This window comes from Eleginops maclovinus, chromosome 8 (genome assembly GCF_036324505.1).
Source record: "Eleginops maclovinus isolate JMC-PN-2008 ecotype Puerto Natales chromosome 8, JC_Emac_rtc_rv5, whole genome shotgun sequence".
NCBI lineage: Eukaryota > Metazoa > Chordata > Actinopteri > Perciformes > Eleginopidae > Eleginops > Eleginops maclovinus.
In genome coordinates this window covers 10,038,140-10,057,684 of record NC_086356.1, presented here as the reverse complement: position 1 = coordinate 10,057,684, position 19,545 = coordinate 10,038,140, and the positions used below count along the sequence as shown (strand labels likewise).

The 19,545-nt window shown below is 37.8% G+C and overlaps 2 protein-coding genes across 4 annotated transcripts; both read left to right on the top strand.

Moving 5' to 3' along the window:
- The first annotated feature begins 22 nt into the window (after positions 1-22).
- ccdc80l2 (coiled-coil domain containing 80 like 2) lies at positions 23-6,749 on the top strand. Its single transcript, XM_063888864.1, has 12 exons — positions 23-624; positions 709-797; positions 1,344-1,517; positions 1,631-1,782; positions 2,050-2,355; positions 2,547-2,787; positions 2,952-3,108; positions 3,812-3,948; positions 4,362-4,513; positions 4,639-4,742; positions 5,357-5,437; positions 5,516-6,749. Exons 1-12 carry the CDS (start codon positions 348-350, stop codon positions 5,815-5,817), a joined length of 2,172 nt encoding a protein of 723 aa, XP_063744934.1. The 5' UTR covers positions 23-347; the 3' UTR covers positions 5,818-6,749.
- A 1,357-nt stretch (positions 6,750-8,106) lies between these two features.
- Positions 8,107-19,516, top strand: fyb1b (FYN binding protein 1 b). 3 transcript variants are annotated; one of them, XM_063889389.1, is made up of 19 exons: positions 8,131-8,361; positions 10,846-11,818; positions 13,263-13,392; positions 13,480-13,532; positions 13,905-13,927; positions 14,892-14,956; positions 15,347-15,479; positions 15,633-15,792; positions 15,970-16,075; positions 16,568-16,587; positions 16,718-16,793; positions 16,917-17,003; positions 17,407-17,447; positions 17,730-17,796; positions 17,900-17,999; positions 18,278-18,440; positions 18,579-18,612; positions 18,789-18,820; positions 18,917-19,516. In XM_063889389.1, exons 1-19 carry the CDS (start codon positions 8,359-8,361, stop codon positions 18,937-18,939), a joined length of 2,289 nt encoding a protein of 762 aa, XP_063745459.1. In that variant the 5' UTR covers positions 8,131-8,358; the 3' UTR covers positions 18,940-19,516. The 3 variants fall into 3 exon arrangements, 2 of the variants coding, with proteins under 2 accessions (XP_063745459.1, XP_063745460.1); XM_063889390.1 differs by lacking the exon at positions 16,917-17,003; XR_010166277.1 differs by lacking the exons at positions 18,278-18,440; positions 18,579-18,612; positions 18,789-18,820; positions 18,917-19,516 and having other exon boundaries at positions 8,107-8,361; positions 16,917-17,020; positions 17,900-17,952.
- Positions 19,517-19,545: the final 29 nt, after the last annotated feature.

Here is a 19,545-nt window from a genome sequence, read left to right as displayed (position 1 = left end):
TCCCCACTCAGTCCCTCTCTGCTGGTAAGAGGGGATAACATCACTGCAGTGTCTGTAACTTTGAGATTCATGTCAGATTTGATCCACCTGTTTTATTTAGGATACAGAACTTTCCACTCTTTAATGGGGTTTTGAATTTGGATTCGACATATGGATTACTCCATTTTTGTGATGATTTAAAGCTGTTATACTCTTAAATCACTTTTAAAGAGCTGGCAAATCCCTTCAGTTTGTTTCAGATGCAACGCTGCTGCCTAGAACAAATGCATTTTTTAACTAGAGGATTTGTGAGCCGCTAACCATTTCCAGCTGAGTAACAAACCAACTACTCATCTGTATCAGTAAGGATGTTTCATTTCAATAAGTCAAACTGTCCTCTGCTGTTCTTTGCTGCTCTTTGGAGCCTCAGCTACCCGAGTCTGCTCACTGCATGGCCGGGCATCAGTCGCAGCAAGCCCAAGGATCCGCTGGACCCTAATGTGAGGGACTGGGGAGACTATTCAGACCTCCCTCCGGGGATCGAGCAGGGGTTGGGGTTGGACGAAGAACATGGCGACAACAGAGGAGCTGGAGAGTCCTCAACGAGCCTGGCTCCGGAGCTAGATTTCCTGGCAGACTTTGCAGGCAAGACAATAAACAGGATCAGCTGTGTTATTTTCATTTCTGTTTATCTACTCACAGTACCTCTAAACCCTTTCTCCCCTTCAGGTAAAAAGCGACTGTGGGTGATAACTGCCCCTTCCCATAATGACCACTACCTTCGTATGATGGAGAAACAGCTGGAGGAAATGGAGCAGGTAGGTTTATTTTCTATTTAGATCCTTTAAAAAGAATTTTGATTTTTTTTTTTAAATATGGAGAGAAAGTGAAAATCATTTTTGGAATTTAATACAAGGTAAAAGAAATCAATGTTTTGCAGGGAAATCTTTCCAAATTCCTTCTACCTGTGAAAACACATGTGAAGCACATGTTGCAAAGGTCTTGTCGGGATCATTTATCAGTTTTGTTGTTGTTGTAATACTCATTTTCTCCACAAGAGTGCACCACACCTTATTATGTGTTTAGAATGCATGGAGACATTAAAGTCGCCTGGAAGAAAATATAAATGCTTTTAGTCAATTTAAGTTCATTCTCACAGATGAAATAAAAGTACCTTAAACTTATGACAATGATCCCAGCAGCGTTTTTTCTCCACCTGTTTCACAAGAAATGTACAAAGATTTATCTGACACCACATTGCTGACCATATGTTTTCTCTCACTAGCCTTGCAGGACTTCAATAGCCTTTCCATTTCTTCTGTGACTCCTTTTCTTTGTTTTGCATTTCTGCCGGTCTCTTTCAGAAAGTGCTGAACTGCCGTCTAGCAGAGAGAGACACATTCATCGTCACCATCATCCAGAACGCCATGATGGAGGGTCGAATCCAGAAAACAACTTTTGAAGGAGAGGCCACAGTGGAGAGCCTGGACCCAGACACAGTTAGCAGACTGCTGCATTACCTGGAGCTTACCAGCCAGGTAACCAGTTAGTCTCTCCACATGCTATAAAGCTAGCTATTTCATTTTTTAATTTTTATGTACATTTTTCAGTTACTGACCATTTCTCCTTGTCTGTGTGTCAATGGTTTCAGGAGCAAGGCTTCACCATGCTGGTTCTGAAGAAAAACATTCGTGCCAGTGAGCGCTTTCCTTACCCAGTTCGAATTGAGGCAGTTTTGGAGCTCATTGATCAGTTTCCTGTGAGGAAGCTGGAGAAAATGACAAGAAAAGGATCCAACTTGAGGTTTCATTATACTGCCATTTACTGAACTGACAGAGAACATATCAGTCAATCCGTCTTCTTTCAATTTTAAGACGTGCTTTTATTAGGAAAACATTTTGGGGAAATTCTTCTTCAGTTACAAGTAAATGCACCGGTTGAAGAATGCATGTTACATTCATAGTAAATGTGACATGGTAAAGGATTTAAGGATTTTTTCTGTGTTGTTTGTCTGGAAAAATCTACATAAATCTTACTTCACAAAGCTGTATTGTGTTTTGTTTTACTCAGATGTAAAACCACTAAAAAGAAGATTGTGATGAAAAGGAAAATGAAGAAGAAGAAGAAGGTACTGAGCCCTCAGAGGAGAGGAAATGAGACTTCTGTTGTAGCTTTACAAAGAAAACCTCCCATGGACAAAAAAACTGCCCTTAAGAGTAAGATCCAGGAGATACTGAGTGGACGGTCGAGGTTTGTTATTCGTAAGGTGCCTGCTGCGGGATCCACGAGGGAAAAGGAGTCTAGCAGTGCGGGTGGGGCCACTTCTAACAAGCAGCAAAAGGTGCAAAGCCTTCCATCTGAAGTGAAGAAAGACAGGTGCTATGTTCATATTTATGGTTAATTTTTAAAAACATGGTAGACATAAGATTGATGATGTTTGATTTCACTTCAACCCGCATAGATTTTATGTTCCCATCTGGTATGTCAGGCCACTTCAGTCATTTACAACTTTTTTCAATGCTGGATGAACTTCAAAGTCTTTTTTTTTCCCCCCTTTCCTACTGCAGGCCTGACTCAGCTGTGGAAGAAGGGAAGAGAACACATGGCGGGAAAAACAGTGACGAGAAAAAAGAGCAGAATGTAGAGGATGACACGCAGGAAAAACAAATCTCTAAGAAAAAGGGTAAAGGGAAGAAAGGGAAGAAAGGAAAAGGCAGAGGAAAAAAGTCCAACAGAGAGGCCAGTGAGAAGGATAAAACAGCCCTGAAGGAGTTTTTGGACAGGTTGAAGGGGTCGAGAAGGTTGATGGTGAGACTTTTTTTTGCCTTTTTCTCCTTATCTTTTACCCCTTGTTGATCCACATTTTACAGTGTACAACAAATAGACTTTAAAGGCTTATTGTGCCTGATCAGTAACTCCCCTTTATCCATTTAAAGAAAGATCCATCTGTTTTGGTGTCGTCCTGGTACTAGTTGATCTCAACACCCAGCAGAGATGCAACTCTGTACATCCAGCAGAGAGATGAGAGCGAGAAGCAACACTGTGCCCTCGCTATCAGGAAGATAACCATGGTGACCATCGTGGGAGAAGGAAGTGACGCCACGCTAACGATGCGACACCACCAGCTCGGTGTGTGTGTGTGTGTGTGTGTGTGTGTGTGTGTGTGTGTGTGTGTGTGTGTGTGTGTGTGTGTGTGTGTGTGTGTGTGTGTGTGTGTGTGTGTGTGTGTGTGTGTGTGTGTGTGTGTGTGTGTGTGTGTGTGTTTGTGTGTGTGTCATTGTTGTATGAACATTTGCATCTATAACATTTGGTTAGGTTCTCTCTATGGAGGATCTCTGAAAAAAAAATGTGAACAGATATTATCTGTTTGTTTTAACTTACTACTGTCGGAATATTCCAAACCAAAAGAGGAACACATTATGTTTCTCAATAATGCGTAAACTTAGGCAAATATGGTGTTTCCATAGTTAAAGCAGCTAAAGCTTAGTTTACTGGGAATTACAACACTCTCAAACAGTGAATCCTTTTAATCTATCATGAGTAACAAAGATCAAACTTGTCTTTTTCAAGCTTCTTCCTACAACATATCTTAGTTTAGAGTGTAAGCATGCTAACATTTGCTACATTAGCAGTGGACCGAAACTTTGCGCTTCATCTGAGAGGAATGTAGGTCATAAACCAAGGTTTGGAAAATCCCACAAAACAGACCTACAAAAATATGGTCCTTGAAGGTGGTGATTCATGTCACTGTTGGTGCATTGGGTTTCTTTACATTAATGTGGCCATGATATTTAGTCTGATCCCGTGTTGATTTACATTTTGTGTGTTTCAGAGTCAGAGCCTCCACTCAGTGACAGATCGGAAGACTTCTCAGACTCGGGTCTGATCTCTCTGTTGAGAGCAGAGCTCGGCCTGTCGTCCTCTGACCTCTTTTCCATGACCGTCACAGACTATGACATCAAGCCTAACGTAAAAAAGTCTTCTCTGACCTTTTATTTTGGTTAGATAATGTTTGTTTTAAAGCCCCACACATGATAACGCCTGGAAGTTGTTTCATTCACAGCTGGTCAGTGTGATGAGAACAATATTCACCTCGTCTGCCAAGAAAGTGCAGGAGGGTAACAGGCAACATGTTTTCAAAACTACAAATGTAGTACCACCATTTCATTTGTTTGAGATAATCCAATAGAATTGAGCACACAATTGAATAAGATATGTTTATAATGAATTGATAAATTGAATGACATTGACACATAGATGTGTTTTTAAATTATTTCATTTATTTTGTTGTTGTCTTAGGCATGTCAGGACTCATTGAAATGTAATTATGTGTTATACAAATACAGTTAACTTGACATAATATGCTTTTATTTTTACCCTAGAGAGTTTTTGAGGCCCCTCCATCAGGTCCTGCTCTTTTCGAGTACATTGACAACTTTCCTTCAAGGCACTCAGAAAAAGAAAAGGAAAGGAGGAACCCTCCATCCTGCTCCAATGGGAAGCAAAAGCCTGCAGCTGAGAATATACTTCTCAGGTACTGCACTTTAGCTTAATGTTCATTATCATCTAATACAACAAAAATATAAAACACATCTGAAGTGTCCTCTTATGTCTTAAGATGTCACATAATACTGACTTGTATCACAATATTCAAACTAGGTTCATGTCCAAGAGGAGGCTGCTGCTCATCTCTGCTCCCTCTGAGGACGACTATTCCTTCCAGCAGCAGCTCTCTGCTCTCAGTGGACAGAAGTGTCACTTGGGTCAGGAATATACACACACACACACACACACACACACACACACACACACACACACACACACACACACACACACACACACACACACACACACACACACACACACACACACACACAGCACACACAGCACACACAGCACACACACTGCCTGTCCGCTCTGTATTTTTTAGTGCAATGAGGAAATGTTTCGGCGCATTTCCTCTCCGACCTTCCAACCAGTGCAAGTTGCCTTATTGGGCAGAAATGCATATTAACTATTTTGCAAAGAAGGTCATAAATATATATAAGTGTACTTCATTATTTGTTTGTTAACATATTCTTATTTTATTATGCTGCCTGACACAGCTAGTTACAAAGGTGGAAGGTAGCAATTACGTTTAAGAACTGTACTTGAGTACAATTATAAGGTACTTGTACTTTAATAATTGTAATGCCACTTTATACTTGGACTCTTTGACATATTTTCAGAGATGATTTTTTTGAAAATACATTATTTATGTTAAATAAAAAATAATTTTATAATTAACCATCCTGCAAAAATGTGTTTTTAAACATTAAATACATTTTGATAATACTTATATTAAAGTAAATAACAAATGTTTTGGGTCTTTTCTCAGGCATTCGCCACTTTGCCCTGTTGAAGCTGACTGGAACTGGGAACCAAGCATCAGGAACTGTTGAACTATTTCCCCTGAACGGTAAACAAGTTTATCTTATAAATTCCTTTAAACAGTCTTTATAAAAGAGGAGACTTACTTTTGACATTGCTCTTCTAGGTCATAGTCAGAGTGAAGTCGAACCTCTATCCAGGGACATGGTCAACAATCTGAGAGAGCAGCTGAAGATCAGTAAGGACTATTTCAGCATGCTGTTTGTGGGTAAGGACAGCGACGTCAAGGCGTGGTTTCCATCCCCCATGTGGTCTCTGGATAACATCTACGACCTGGTGGACTCCATGGAGCAGCGGCTCCAGGAGGAGAAGCTTCAGAAGAGACTAGGGATCCACTGCCCTGAGGACAGAGGGAGAGAAGACAGTGAGGGGGGGCATTATCCCGGCTATGATGAAGAGGGCACATAGGACACATATCTGTATCACCAGTCACAGGAATGATGAGGAGGAAGTAGGAGAATAGAAGAGCTTCCTATATTCTTGAGATGACACAGCAAACACGTGAACACACACAAAAGCAAGTTAATAACAAGGACCTACAAAACAGCACTATAATAAGCTTAATATTTTTTATGTTTGCAAGAAATAAATGTGAAAGCTGAGCAGAAAATGTTTCAGGAATGGTTTCATTCAAGAACGTCTTGTGCGACTTATTTTCATTTATTTTTTAAATCTGGTGTAGGCCTTTGCTTACAGTGAAACATAAAGATGCAATCCAAGGATGGGAAGATTGCGCTCTCTGGCAACACTTTTGTCAACACTTTCTCAAACACAATCACCGTCTAAAATGTGAAAATGGAACTTCCCTCTGCTGAAATGCTGTGATGCTAAAATTGAAACTCTATTTAAACCAAAAACATGTTCTTCATTTTAACTCTGCCAAACATCTGTGTTTTACAGAGCTGCAGTCTTCAGACACCTCAGGGTCAATAAATCAAAGAGTTATTGATGCTGGAGACGTTGCATGCTTCAAGAACATTCTTAACAAAGCCTGATTAACGGCATAGTCGTTCAGAAAAAAGCATTTTACATGAGCATATCTACCGTTAGATGCCAATGATTAAAGTACATAAAAGGTCATTAAATTCAATACGTAAAAAACACACCAACATGATTTTATGATGAGAGATCAATTTATTTTACAGCTGTGGAAAAAAGAGACTAGCTACTCCAATTTTTTCTTAAATCTTTATCTCTTCATGTATGGCAGCCATTCCAGTGTCTGTTGAATTCGAACACAGAGAAAAATTGCCAGAAGTTTATAGAACACACAAAAAAAAAATGTAACTCAAAAGACAAACCTATAAAAAAATAAAACAAGAGAAAGTGATAATGCTGAACTGGTCTCTTAAGTCTTTCCGCTGCTGTATATATGGGGCCCAGGAAATAGAAGTGTGAATAGTCAGGACATGGCAATGCCGTAAATACCATAAAAAGATATGCCGAGCGAGATAATAGGAAATGTATTTGTGTAGAACATGCCTAAATCTGGAGGTTTCTGCAAGTGTAGCTGCATCTTACAAAAGGAAGAAGAAGTAAAGTAATTGTACATTTGGAAACACTCTCTATAAGTATAATGTGCAATATGTTAAAGCAACAAACTGAATGTCTAGCAGCTTGCCCTAATAACAGGAATGAAAAAATCTGGATATTGGCATGGTGTAGCTTCCACAGTTGGAATGAATGGCAGCCAGGCGGATTAAAGTCAGTTTTAACATAGACTGGAAAATGAGAGTAAAGAGTGTCTATTACTATTTAGGTTTGTTGAAATAGATGTATCTCAAGCGTTTAATGTTAGTTTTCTTATTAATTTTCTTTGCTAAGAAATGTGCTTTATCATCAGTACGCCTACTTTTGATTGAATCTCCTGTTTTATACTCCTCCTCCTGTTTGTATAGCTGGGTAAATACTGAAGTACAAAAACAAAATACCTGTGCCAATCATGAGGAAGTACAGTTATTTTTCTGTTAAGCATTTACAGCTTCCTCTGATTAGCAAGTACATTTTCCCATGGCATTCGTCATGCAATGATAATATAACCATGACATCCACTAGGAGAACGGCTCAGCTGTCATTAGGGTCACTGAGGTAGAGCTATTCTACTTTTTCACAAAATGCATTTCTCAACATCTCTCTTCTAAATACTTACTCGTACTAATCTCTTTAGTCAGGGAGATAATCCAGTTTTTCCCGACAGGCCAAAACCATTAACAAAAGCTTGACAATGTTTAAGTGGCCACAAAGTCAACACACAAAAACAATACATGGTCCAGAGTAAAAACTAAACTACCTTTATAGAACATGACAAAATAACTATTACTTCAAGTAGATCAGATTGAAATGTTGCACAGATGTTCATAGAACCTATCACACCCCTGACTTTACCTCTGGTGCTACTTTCAGGTGAACATCTAAATGTTTCTAATACTTATCCATTGTACTGCATGACCAAATACCTTGTAAATAAAGTTCTACATACTTATTTTAGCAGGCTAACATTGTAATCATGTACTGCCTCATAAAAGCAGTCCCAAAACAGTCACATTTGAAGTGTTTCAAACAAAGGAACAAGTCTCACAGTGTTTTCTCTCCACCTGCCAGTGAGTGAGTGCGCACCAGTTGTTGAGCACAGTGCAGGAAGTTTGCTAGGGATAGGCAAATCCATGAGATAAAAACACACAGGTAAGAGAGGCTGGGACACACACACAAAAAATACTTACTACAAAGAGAGGAAGTAGTCTGCTTATGTCACCAACTGAGCCACAACGTTCATCCCCCCACATTCAAACACACACTCACTTAATGCTTTGTCACACTCGATATCATTCACGTCTCTCTCTCCGACAGCAACAGAAACTCACACAAACACACTGATCAAACACACTCTGCTGCATTTGACATACCAACCATTCGGACGTAGCAGTGGTACCTGGGTTGGCTGTTCTCAGTATGGTGAGTACAACTAAACTGGCAATTAAAACTGTTAAGTTATTCTTGTACGTTGGTTCAAAGAAAGCTTAAATTTGAAATATGTCGCACTATATGAACATTTCACAAGATTTATAGTTAGTATTATTTATAGAATATTGTGAGTGACAAGTATTTATTTGCAACAACTTCCTCAAGTAGCATTCTTGTACACATGAGTACAATGTGTACAAGAATGCAATGTGTTTAAGCAAGTTGTGCATGTGTGAATCGGGAAGATTGAGTCAAATTGAAGTTACATAGTACGCTGTCGTAGCGATTTGTAGGCTTTTAGTTATTTTAATAAAAGGACCATGACATTATTTGAATGTTATTTAATGTTTCCACATCATTTCTTCATTCATATTGCGTAAAAACCGTATTCACCCTCATGGTATTTTTCTTTTGCGGGTTCGTGTTAAGTAGATTGAGTAAGAAAACTTTGGCCTCCACTTTTCATCACACTGGAAATAGAAATCATGGTTCCTCTTTACTTTGACCAGAAGTGTCCTCTTTTATTTCTCAGATGGTCCTTGAAACTAACATGTGCCTACGATTATTGGCTGCATAGATGGCAATAATATGTTTGCAGCAATAGGGAATTTAGGCAACCTTAATACGTACCGAACTGATAGATGTTTTAAGGATTTTAAAGTTTCTTTTTACAAAATTGCAACTGGACAATCTTTTAGAGAAGCGGTAATTGCGACTGTCTGGTAAAGAACATATTGGGTAATTGTTTGTCCACTGTGGTTAAGAAACACACACGTGATGAGCGAACTTTCCTCTGATTTCATATGCAGCCACATCATATTAGAGTAAGGGTTACGGCACTAATGCAAGATCTTACTGGCACTATTAAAGTAACACTCCACCCTAAGCCTTTTTTTAGAGCACCAAATACGGAACTTGCTTTGGAGTTTACTTAAAAAAGGTGGTAAGTGTAAAGTAAAAGTTTGCCGTGGCCTTCATTTTCAGGCCCAGTACACTGCAATATTACATCATATGAAGACTAAATTGAAAGCCCAGACATTGTGTTTATTAGCCATATTTTGGCTGATGTCCAGTCTGCAAAATAGATTTAAGCAATTAAAAGAGAAAAAAGGAAACTGAAAAGCCCCAAAAAGTTTAAACTGGCAATCATTTTCCACAAATATCTGCTTGTGGTAATTTAAAATTATGACATTTTGTTAAGTTTATGTTTTGGCAAGTTTAAAGACAGAGGTAAGGTTACATATTTTCCAGGATGTAACAAAAGCCATAATCCTTTCCTACAACTTCAATGCCATACAAAAGGTACTATCTGGACTGGGAGATCTTGCCAATTAACATCATTCTAGATACATAAATCTAAAACATATAAGCCAAAACAATTGTAAGGGTCGTGAGAAGACAAGAAGCTTCAATCAGCAAATTCAACGTATTCAGAATGATTAAAAAGCATGTGCTGAACTTTGGTCTGCATCACTATTAAACATCATACAGAAATCATTCTTCCTACAATAACACACAGCAGCTTCTTCTTTTTTAAAGTATGACTGGTTTTACAATACTGTAGCTAGGTGTAAGGTGAAATGTTGTTATTATATCTGACATTTATTATTTAACTTCCTATGCTGCTTCAAGCATAACAGTATGCTTTGCATCACACAGTTTTCCCTGACTTCCACTGCCAACATCAGGTGTGTGTACTCATGATCTTATCTTTACTTCCTGGTATGCTGCTGACTCCAGTCCAAGCCGCCTCATTACAATAGGAGTGGCGCTTTGGTCTGTTTATTGTGGCACTTCATAAAGCAGCATATTGGACCAAAGATTCTGCACATTGTGCTCGAAGGAAAGAATTTCACATTCCAGATGTTTGAATATCAAAAGCAACACAATAGACTTCTTTCTATAGACATCTCTTTCAGTATTATAACATACTAAACTGCAATAAAATAAACAATTTAATTACTGAGGCTCACAACAGACATATTGTCTCTGCCTCTTTGTAAATATTTGACAATAGTACCTTTTATAAACTGTCTTCTCTTAAGTAATAAAGCACTTTACCTGCGATTACGAGTTTATCTATTTTATAGCAGTGTATAATTAACATATTAGACTTTCCCTTTTTTGGACTTTTGGAGCTGCTAGTTATTTAAGAAACCACAGGAAACTGCATTGATTGGATAAAAAATATTGGAAAAGTGAGAAGAAAATCCCCTGAGAGGAAATACGGGTTTTTCACATTGAGCAACTTTCCGTTTCCATGTGAACTTTCATGCAAGTCAAATAATGAGTATTTTCCATTTCTTTCCTTCCACTTTTGCTTTATACAGCAGTTTCGGTTTCTGTAGCAGAATATTGGTTGTGCGGAAATCCTTTTGTATTGTATTCTTTAGAGGGCATCTTGATAATATTTTAAATTCTGCTTCTGTATTCTGATTCTACTTCTTATATCTGATTCTCTTCCACTCTTTCCAGGCAAACAAAGCCGATGTAAAGGCCATGATGGCTCGCTTCCAAACAGGTAGGGTTAGCACTGACGAGTCTTCTTCCACACCGCCTGGATGCATCAAACAACCTCTTACCTCCACCTTCTCCACCGGCCCGACCATACCGACAAAGAAACCCGTCCTGGAGAGCCTCTCAGGCAGTTCCATAAATATTCCTCCTAAACCCTCTTTTCTGAAAAACACTGCATCAACTAAAAGTGACTCAGAGGTAAATGAACCAAACATGGCTAAAACCCTGGCAAGCAGGTTTGCAAGCAACCAGGATGACTCCAACGGCAACAGAAAACCTTTCAATGTTAATAAACAGCAGTCAACCTTGAAGTCACCTTTTTTACAGCCTTCTGGGGAGGGAGCTAAAGGCCCTCTACAGAAGCCTCCCCCCTTCAACAAGCCCACTCCGAGCTCCAACCTGTCTGACCCTAAACCTACCTTCCCTAAACCCCCACCACCATTGAACTCCAAGCCCAACTGGGTGAAAGAAGACAGCGGTGGAGGTCAACCACTAAAACCAAGCCTTTTAAAATTAAGGCAGCAAAATGACGAACTGGCAGGAGCAGGCCCCAACACTTCGAACAAACCCTCAACTCTAGCAAACACTTTTAAGCCCCCGGTCAACTTCAGGACTGCTCAGAATACCTTCAACAAAGAGTCAGATAACAGCCCGGTAGCAGATGACAAACCAACAAACACCAGCAAGCCGCCACTCACTGCCACCAACTCTCTCCCTCCTCCAAAACCTCTAGCCAGTAAAAAACCCAGCACCAAAAAACCTCCAAAGATTTTTCCTCAGGTGAGCAGCATTACCAATGATGCCAATTCAGGCCCAAAGAAAAACCCCCTCCCAAACAATTTAGCATTGGGCCCTGCTCCTGCCAAGCCCAACCGACCCCCTAAAGTCGACCTGGAGAGCTTTAAAAGAGGTGCTGTGGCCTCTGATAATGGTAAGTATGAATACAGAAAGAATTCAAAGGCTTGTTTGTGACACTATTCTGTAAACGAACCAATCTAGGGAGCGAATATCTGTATTAGTATTTGCACAAATGAAATCAATGGTCAAAGTAGTACAATGCACTACAGAGTTGCTTCTTACAAAGTTGCATTGCATTTTAGTTTGAGGCATCACTAAAACAATACCAGCTTAACCCCGGTAAGGAGGTGTCACAGATAAACCCGAGCAAGCATTCTTTATTGAGATCAGGCACAGAAAAGGCAGGCTTCAAAGAGCTCTGCAGGAGGGTAAGGGATAGGGTTAAGGGGACCATTTGCTTATGTATCTGCCAAAGTTTATCAATTTCTCAAGAAAGTATTTTTGACGTATAAATCTGTAACTACAAACTGATTTTATTATTAAGTTATTTTAAGTTAGAGGAACTAAATCCCCTTGCAGTGATGATACCTGTATATGTAACTTGTGGTTACTAATTGCCATTTAGGACACTAGTTTTGTTTTTGGAAGGGATATACTATGCTGTGAAGGCTGATTATTATTATTACAATAGTCAATATTTGTAAACTTGACTGTTTACTGGATGTTGTATTTCTATAATTGAAAATGTCTACAGTGCAGGTAACTGACTAATCTAGCTGTGATCTTATTGAGATGTAATTTGTTTGCAAGTCCCCGCTGCAAAAGAGACATTGATAAATACAAAACTAAACACAAGGGTTCCTGTTACAGTTTTTTTTTTCTTTATTTCTCAAGTGCATTTCTTCAGTCACTAGCTAATGCTACTTTAAGACAGATCTGTTAACACATTTGCAGAAGTGTGAAATGAACTTCCTTCATGCGGTGTATGTAGCGTGCACTTGTTCATGAGGTCAAAAAACAACTTCTGCATGTATGCATTGTTCATGTAAATTTCTTAACATCTGAGACATATCTTTTGACAGAATCTACATTTAAAGTGTTTAAATTATGTATAAGTCTCACAGAAGCTGTTGCTCAGAGCAGAAGATAAGAGACCAAAGTCACAGAAACACACTTGGTTCCTCTATTTCCATCAGCCAACTTCCCCGTCCAGTTCCTCCTTTCTCCCGCCCCACCCCTCACTCTCCACTCTGACAGAAATATTTTTTTTCACGATATGAGGAAGTTAATCCAGCCAACAGTGATAGCTTTGAGTGACATGTTCTGTATTTAGACAAACACCTGAACTAGATGGTTATTCAGTCAGAGGGGAATCCCTCCCCTCTGACTGAATAACGTGGATTTAAAAGCGTCACAAAAAATGAGCATAAATTGTAACAGCAGAAATACAAGTGGTTTATGTTTCGCATGGGCAAAGAGATCCATAGTTCTCTATGCATATATTTATAATTGTTGGGCACTGGTAAAGAACTTACGGTCATTTTCTTATTTTTTAACATCCTGTTTTTCTGTCACAGGTCCCGGAACCTTAAAGAAACCAATCCTCCCAATTTCTTCTCACGCCAGTAACCACAGCAACCACATGACCCCGCCTCCACCCCCTCAGCCTTTAGTTCCCAATTTGCCCCCACGACACCCTGGAGCCATGTAGGCGCCACATTAATGCACAGAGAAACATACTAAACAATGCTTACACCGCATGATTTCTGAACGTTACCTCTGACTGTGTTTCAGGATGCAGCAGGATGAGTTGTATGTGGAACCTCCACCTCTACCACCACCCACAGGTTCAGTAAAAGCCACTATTTAAATATATGTGAAGTGTCATGAATGCCCTGGGGAAAGGCATTCATGTTTTTAATGACACAGAGAAATGAGAGGACTGTGTGATGGTGAACCTTGTACCATATTTACATATTTAATATCTAGACTAAAGGGAACCAAATTAGTGATTATAGCTTGGCAGTGAATAGTTGGTCTTACTGACTTATTACTTGTTATTTAGTTTTTTGTATATGTGAAGTTTTTGTAGTTTCTATCAAGTCTAGTTTTCTTCTCATTGTGTGTGAAATCTCACAGCTAAACTAAAAGACAGATGATCATAGCTTTTCCATAAGAATCATATTCTCCTGTAATGTGTATTTGTTGTTTCTTTTTAGGTCATCCCAGTCAGAGAGCAAAGGTGAGTTGATTTAATTTTCCCATCAATACAGATTTGCATGTTATTACACATTGAGATGCAGACATACTGTACTCGCTCTGATAAGAACGTGCATGTGTTCTTATAAATGCACTTGAGGTGGTCGGCACATTTCAAATTATTTAAGATATTGAACTTTAGTAAAATGCTTGCATCAACTAGTTTTGTATTAAACTGAATGGATTTTAAATCCTGATTAAAACATTGATAATTTGAGCAGATTTGTGACTAAATGGATTTTAAATCCTGATTAAAACATTGATAATTTGAGCAGATTTGTTCCACATAGAAAACAAAGATTGTTAGTTTAAATTAACAATACCAGAGCAGAGAGAGAGAGAGCTATGTGGAACAAATCTGCTCAAATTATCAATGTTTTAATCAGGATTTAAAATCCATTTAGTTATCTTGAAGCACACCTAAAACAGACTGAACATACCTGAATCCCTGATTCATTTCCTTACTGACGCAATTACTGAAAGGCATTTGTTCTGAAGGAAAAAGGTGGAAGAACAGTGTTCATCAGCAAAGTAATTTGTGATTACCACCAAAAAAACATGTGACTAACCAAAAAAACTAAACCTTATGGTGCAATATGCAGCAGCATGTATTGAACATCCGCCTACGGCACAATTTAGAAAAGTTGATTATTGTAAATGAGAATAACTTTCAATATATGCAAAAAAGTTTGAGATTAGATTGATCTCAGCATACATTGTTGGTGATGTGTGACAAAATATAAATATATAAGTGCATTTCGATCTTATGCAAAGATAGAGCAGATGTTCAAAGAGGATACAAAATGATCATTTTATTGGGGAAAACCTCAATTAAACCTGGTTACACAAGACTACAGAGGTTTTAAGTTATCTCAGTATGTACTGAATGATGTATTAAAGTAAACTAATTTCTGCTGATCTTATTATTGCCTGTGTGTCCTGGCCAGGAGGAAAATGTTGATCAGGATGATGATGACGATGAGCAAATGTACGAGGCTCTTGAAGAACGATGGTGAGAGAGCGTTCTTCATTAAATCTCTTACCTATTTAACATTTCTTTCATATCCATAAAAAAAGCCCTGGCTAAAACTAAGTTTGCTTCGCTGATTTTAACTCGAAAGTTGGTTCAAATCCCAGTTCAGCTGTGATTACACCTACTTTCACTAACAATGCTCTCTGGTGGTTGTTTTGCAACAATACAAAAAGTTATTATTCTAACTTGGATGTACTTTCAGAAATGAAAATGTGGAAGCATTTAGTTTATTTCTTCAGGGTGTTTACTACTTCTCTATGTCAAATAGGAGACATATGTTTTCTAATCTTATGAGTGCTTTGTTAATCCACCCATATGTCAAAGTTTATCATTTACTGTCTATTGTCAACCCTCTTTTGCTCTCAAAAGGGATGAGACTGAACAAAAACCAGACAAGCAGAAAGAGAAGGATGAAAAGGAGGAGAAAAAAAGATTGGAGGCTGAGAAAAAGCAGCAGAAGGAACGTGAGAAGAAGGAACAAGATGCCAGAAAGAAATTTAAAGTGAGTAAACAAGAAACAAAATATGAAACTAGAACCAGCAGGCAGTAAGCTTAGCTGAGCATAAAAAAGGACAATTATCCACATAAATGTATATTCTTGTCTGTCTGTTTGCATATGTGGTCGTGTATGGCTGTGTGTGTGCGTGTGTGTTAGTTGGTTGGCTCCCTGGACGTCATCCACCAGGGGAAGGCGTGTGTGGATTGTAAAGGCACTAAGACCGACCTCGCTCTGAAGCAGGGAGACTGCCTGGACATCATCCGTGTCCAGGGCAACCCAGAGGGAAAGTGGGTGGGACGATTGCAGGATGGATCCAGTAAGTCCACATATTTAATCCTCATCTTCGTCACTTATCCTTGTCTTGACATCCTTTAAACAATCTGTAAATACAGAACAAGATTTTCATTATGTTTCTGAATATCTGTTTATTTTCCATTTAAGTCTACACATGAGCTAGACATGCAAAGATTAATACCCAACATCTATCCAACAGTTGGTTATGTGAAGACCACTTCAGTAGAAATTGACTTTAACACTCTGAAGAATTGTCAATCTCAGGAATTATACGATGACATCGGTGTGATCTCTTCTGAAAACAGGTACTGAATTATATATTCCTACTCGACACCAGTTTGTTGCACAGACAAGTTGCTCTTTTAAATTGAATGGAGCCACTTCCTCAAGAAATAACTTTTTGTAACATTTAACTGCCAAGAGAACATCAGCGTTACGCAACACAGACAAACAGTATATTAGAAAATATGTTTTATTTTTTGTGATTTGCTCAAAATATGTAAGTATAAGGAAATATGTTTGCTTAATTTTCTTGCAGAGAGGTGGATTGCATCATATCTGCAGTTTTAGCTTAGTTTAGCACAAACAACAGAAACAAATTGGATTAGGTTGCTTGTCTCTGTCCAAATGTTTTTAAAAAAATACAAATACCAGCACTATTCAAGCTCGTAATTAACATGTTACATTCATGTTCATTGCAAGAAGATTTGAGCTTTTTGACCCTAGTTACTACAATTTTCCAAAACAAAGATTCACTTAATCTTTAATGTTTATCTCAAATTCTTCTTTCCGTACAGTGGAAATAAAGGACCAGGAGGTATGTTTAAAATCTATCAATGACATTAATAAAGTCCTCGTAATTATTAACAACCTTTTTATTCACTTAATAAAAAGGTTGTTGTTGGTTGAAATATGTTACCGTAACGTAAATTTACTGTCCTCTGTAGTTGTCCTGCCCCCACTACCAGGAGACGGAGACGGTGATGAAATATATGATGATATTGATCCAAACATGGACGTCAGGTAGAGATAATTGTTTTCAAGAAATAGAGTGTGATTATTTCAGTTCAATATGTTTGATATGAACAGGAAAGTGCAAAAAATGTAAAGAAATGCAGATATGTTCATGATTGGTTGGCTCTTTAGTCCCACGGACTCCAGGTCTTCTCCTCAGAAGCCACGTAGCTTGCGGCAGATGTTTGACTGGAACAGACGTCCCACCAGCACTAAAGTGTAAAATACACTCAGTAGTAAGACTGATCAGAGATCTACTGTCCACTGTTAATAATCACTCATTACTCATCTTTGAAGAGTTCTTCTCAGATGGAGTTGATTTTTTAACATTGATTCTCTCCCCAAATCAGATCAAAATCTCTAACCGAATAACACTGAAGGATGACTAATCTACCTCTGGTTTCTGCTATAACCACTGATGATAATATCACAAATCTCAAAGTCTCAAATTAATAATATGACTATTAACCAGATAGTATACTAACTTAAATATTGTGTTCAAATTAGTGAATGTGATCACCATGTTTGGTCGGTCTTAATCATATTAACCTACTTTTGATTACCAATATTGATTTGATATAAATGATGTAACATTAAAAAAAATGTTCTTCTCTCCTGCTAGAGTGCCTCCACCCGAACAGTTTACTGCGGTGGGGAATTCAGGTATCACTCACTCACATAATATTATATCATGTGGATATGTAATGAAAAAGGATACTTGCTTCTCAGTATTTGTCATTTCTCTGGGTTTCATAATACAATTAAGTACATATGTGCTACTTTGAATCTCCTAACAGAAACACTTCTTTTCATTTAAAGCTGATGGTATATTTTTGTACGTTGTTTAAAATGTGCCCCCTTTGAATGCATGTTAAGGTCAGTGGTCTTTGGTCTTAAGGTTAAAATGATCCCATAACTGGCTTGTTTTTTAATGTGTTATCACAGCAATTGATGACGAGATATACGACGATGTTGACACTCAAAATGTGCCTCCCCCTCCTCCCACCAGCAGGTACAATAATTCACCATTACTTATATCTATGATTTGACCTGTATCTTCAAACTGTCAGAAGTTTAAAAAAGTGACCAACTAATTCTTTGTTTCTTCTGTGCAGCCTCCCACTACTAAAAGGCAAAAGCAAAGCTCAAGAGATGGACCAAAAAAAGCAGAAAAAGTTTGAGAAAGAGGAGAAGGAATTCAGGAAGAAGTTCAAAGTTTGTTGCTCTATTATGTCTTAAAGCATGTTTATTTATCAGCTGTAAAATAAAATAAAATCTGAAAAACTGTCGCTTTATAATAGTAATTAATTCAGACATGAAAAAATACTTTTAATCTAAATAAATTTGAAAAAGTAGTATAATAATAATAATGGTGAATATAAAGATAACTACTTTAAAATGCTAACTTTTGCTTTTCATACATTAGAAACAAACGTGGTGTCAATATTAAATGTATTTATAGTCACAACATTGATGATGTAATTCTCTTTCAGTACGAAGGAGAGATACAGGTTCTGTACCAGGTGACCATCGTCCCAACACTTACTAATAAAAAGTGGAGTGGGAAGGAGCTCGCAGTCAAAGCAGGAGAGAAACTTGACGTCATGGTTAAAGCCGTCGATAACAAGTTGATCTGTCGGAACGAGGAGGGGAAATGTGAGTATCTGCAGCACATTGTTAGGGGTTGCAAAATTGTTTAATAAATATTCAAGATCCCCACAACACAGTTTTTTGTATTTGTTGCAACACAAAATTGGACGATCCCTAAAATCTGCCTCTGTGTGTATTTTACAGTTGGTTATGTTTCGACCGGCTACATATTTACAGAGTGAGTACCACATACATTCACACTTTCATACACAAGTGTGGTTATCCTGTTTTTAGAAAATGTTATGAATTGTAAAGTGTTTTGTAAGGCGCCTCTAAATAAAATGTATTACTTTAATTATTCATTAGAAAAAGAAACATGTTTTCAGTAATGATCGTTTCTGTTTTTGTTAACAGTGATGGTGATATCTATGATGATATTGGAGATGGTATGTTTGTTTTTATTACATTTTTCAAGCAGTGGATCTCAATATCCTTTTTTTAAAACAAACACATTATTTAATAAATATTGTACTTTCTTTCAGATTGCATCTATGACAACGATTAGAGACATTGCACAGGGTTTACTGTTTCACACTGATACTGTTCATGTTATTTATTATTTGTATTGATAATATCAATTTGGAGCTGCTCTTGGCTAGCGTAATAATTACAACAAACTTACATGTTTCTCTTAAATATTTATTGACCAACATTTGAATCATAAAATAAATTGGACAGGTGGCTGTGTTTCAGAGATCTGGAAATTATCCAGCTTTCATTTCTTAAATGTCATCCTTTAAAAGGTTGTTTTCTTCAAACACACAAAACAAAAACAAACTATTGGGATCAGGTACTTGCAACATTTCAACAAAATGGGAATCATTTGTAACCAAACAGTATTTGCGTTAAGCACTTCAAAACTCCACAGCACTGTATTTATATGTATGCTTCTGTGTGCTCTGTAATTTGGTAGGAAGATCTACATGTTATAAACATTATTTCTTTTATGTTTTTAGTTTTTTAAATGATGTCCATAAGATCATACTGTATATTCCATTCCTGTCTGTAAAACTGGCATTTTAACAGCTAAAAACTAACTCTAGTGTAAAATTTCAACATGTAGAATAAACAAGATGTCTCTATTGTATTGTACATACATTTATAATTCAAA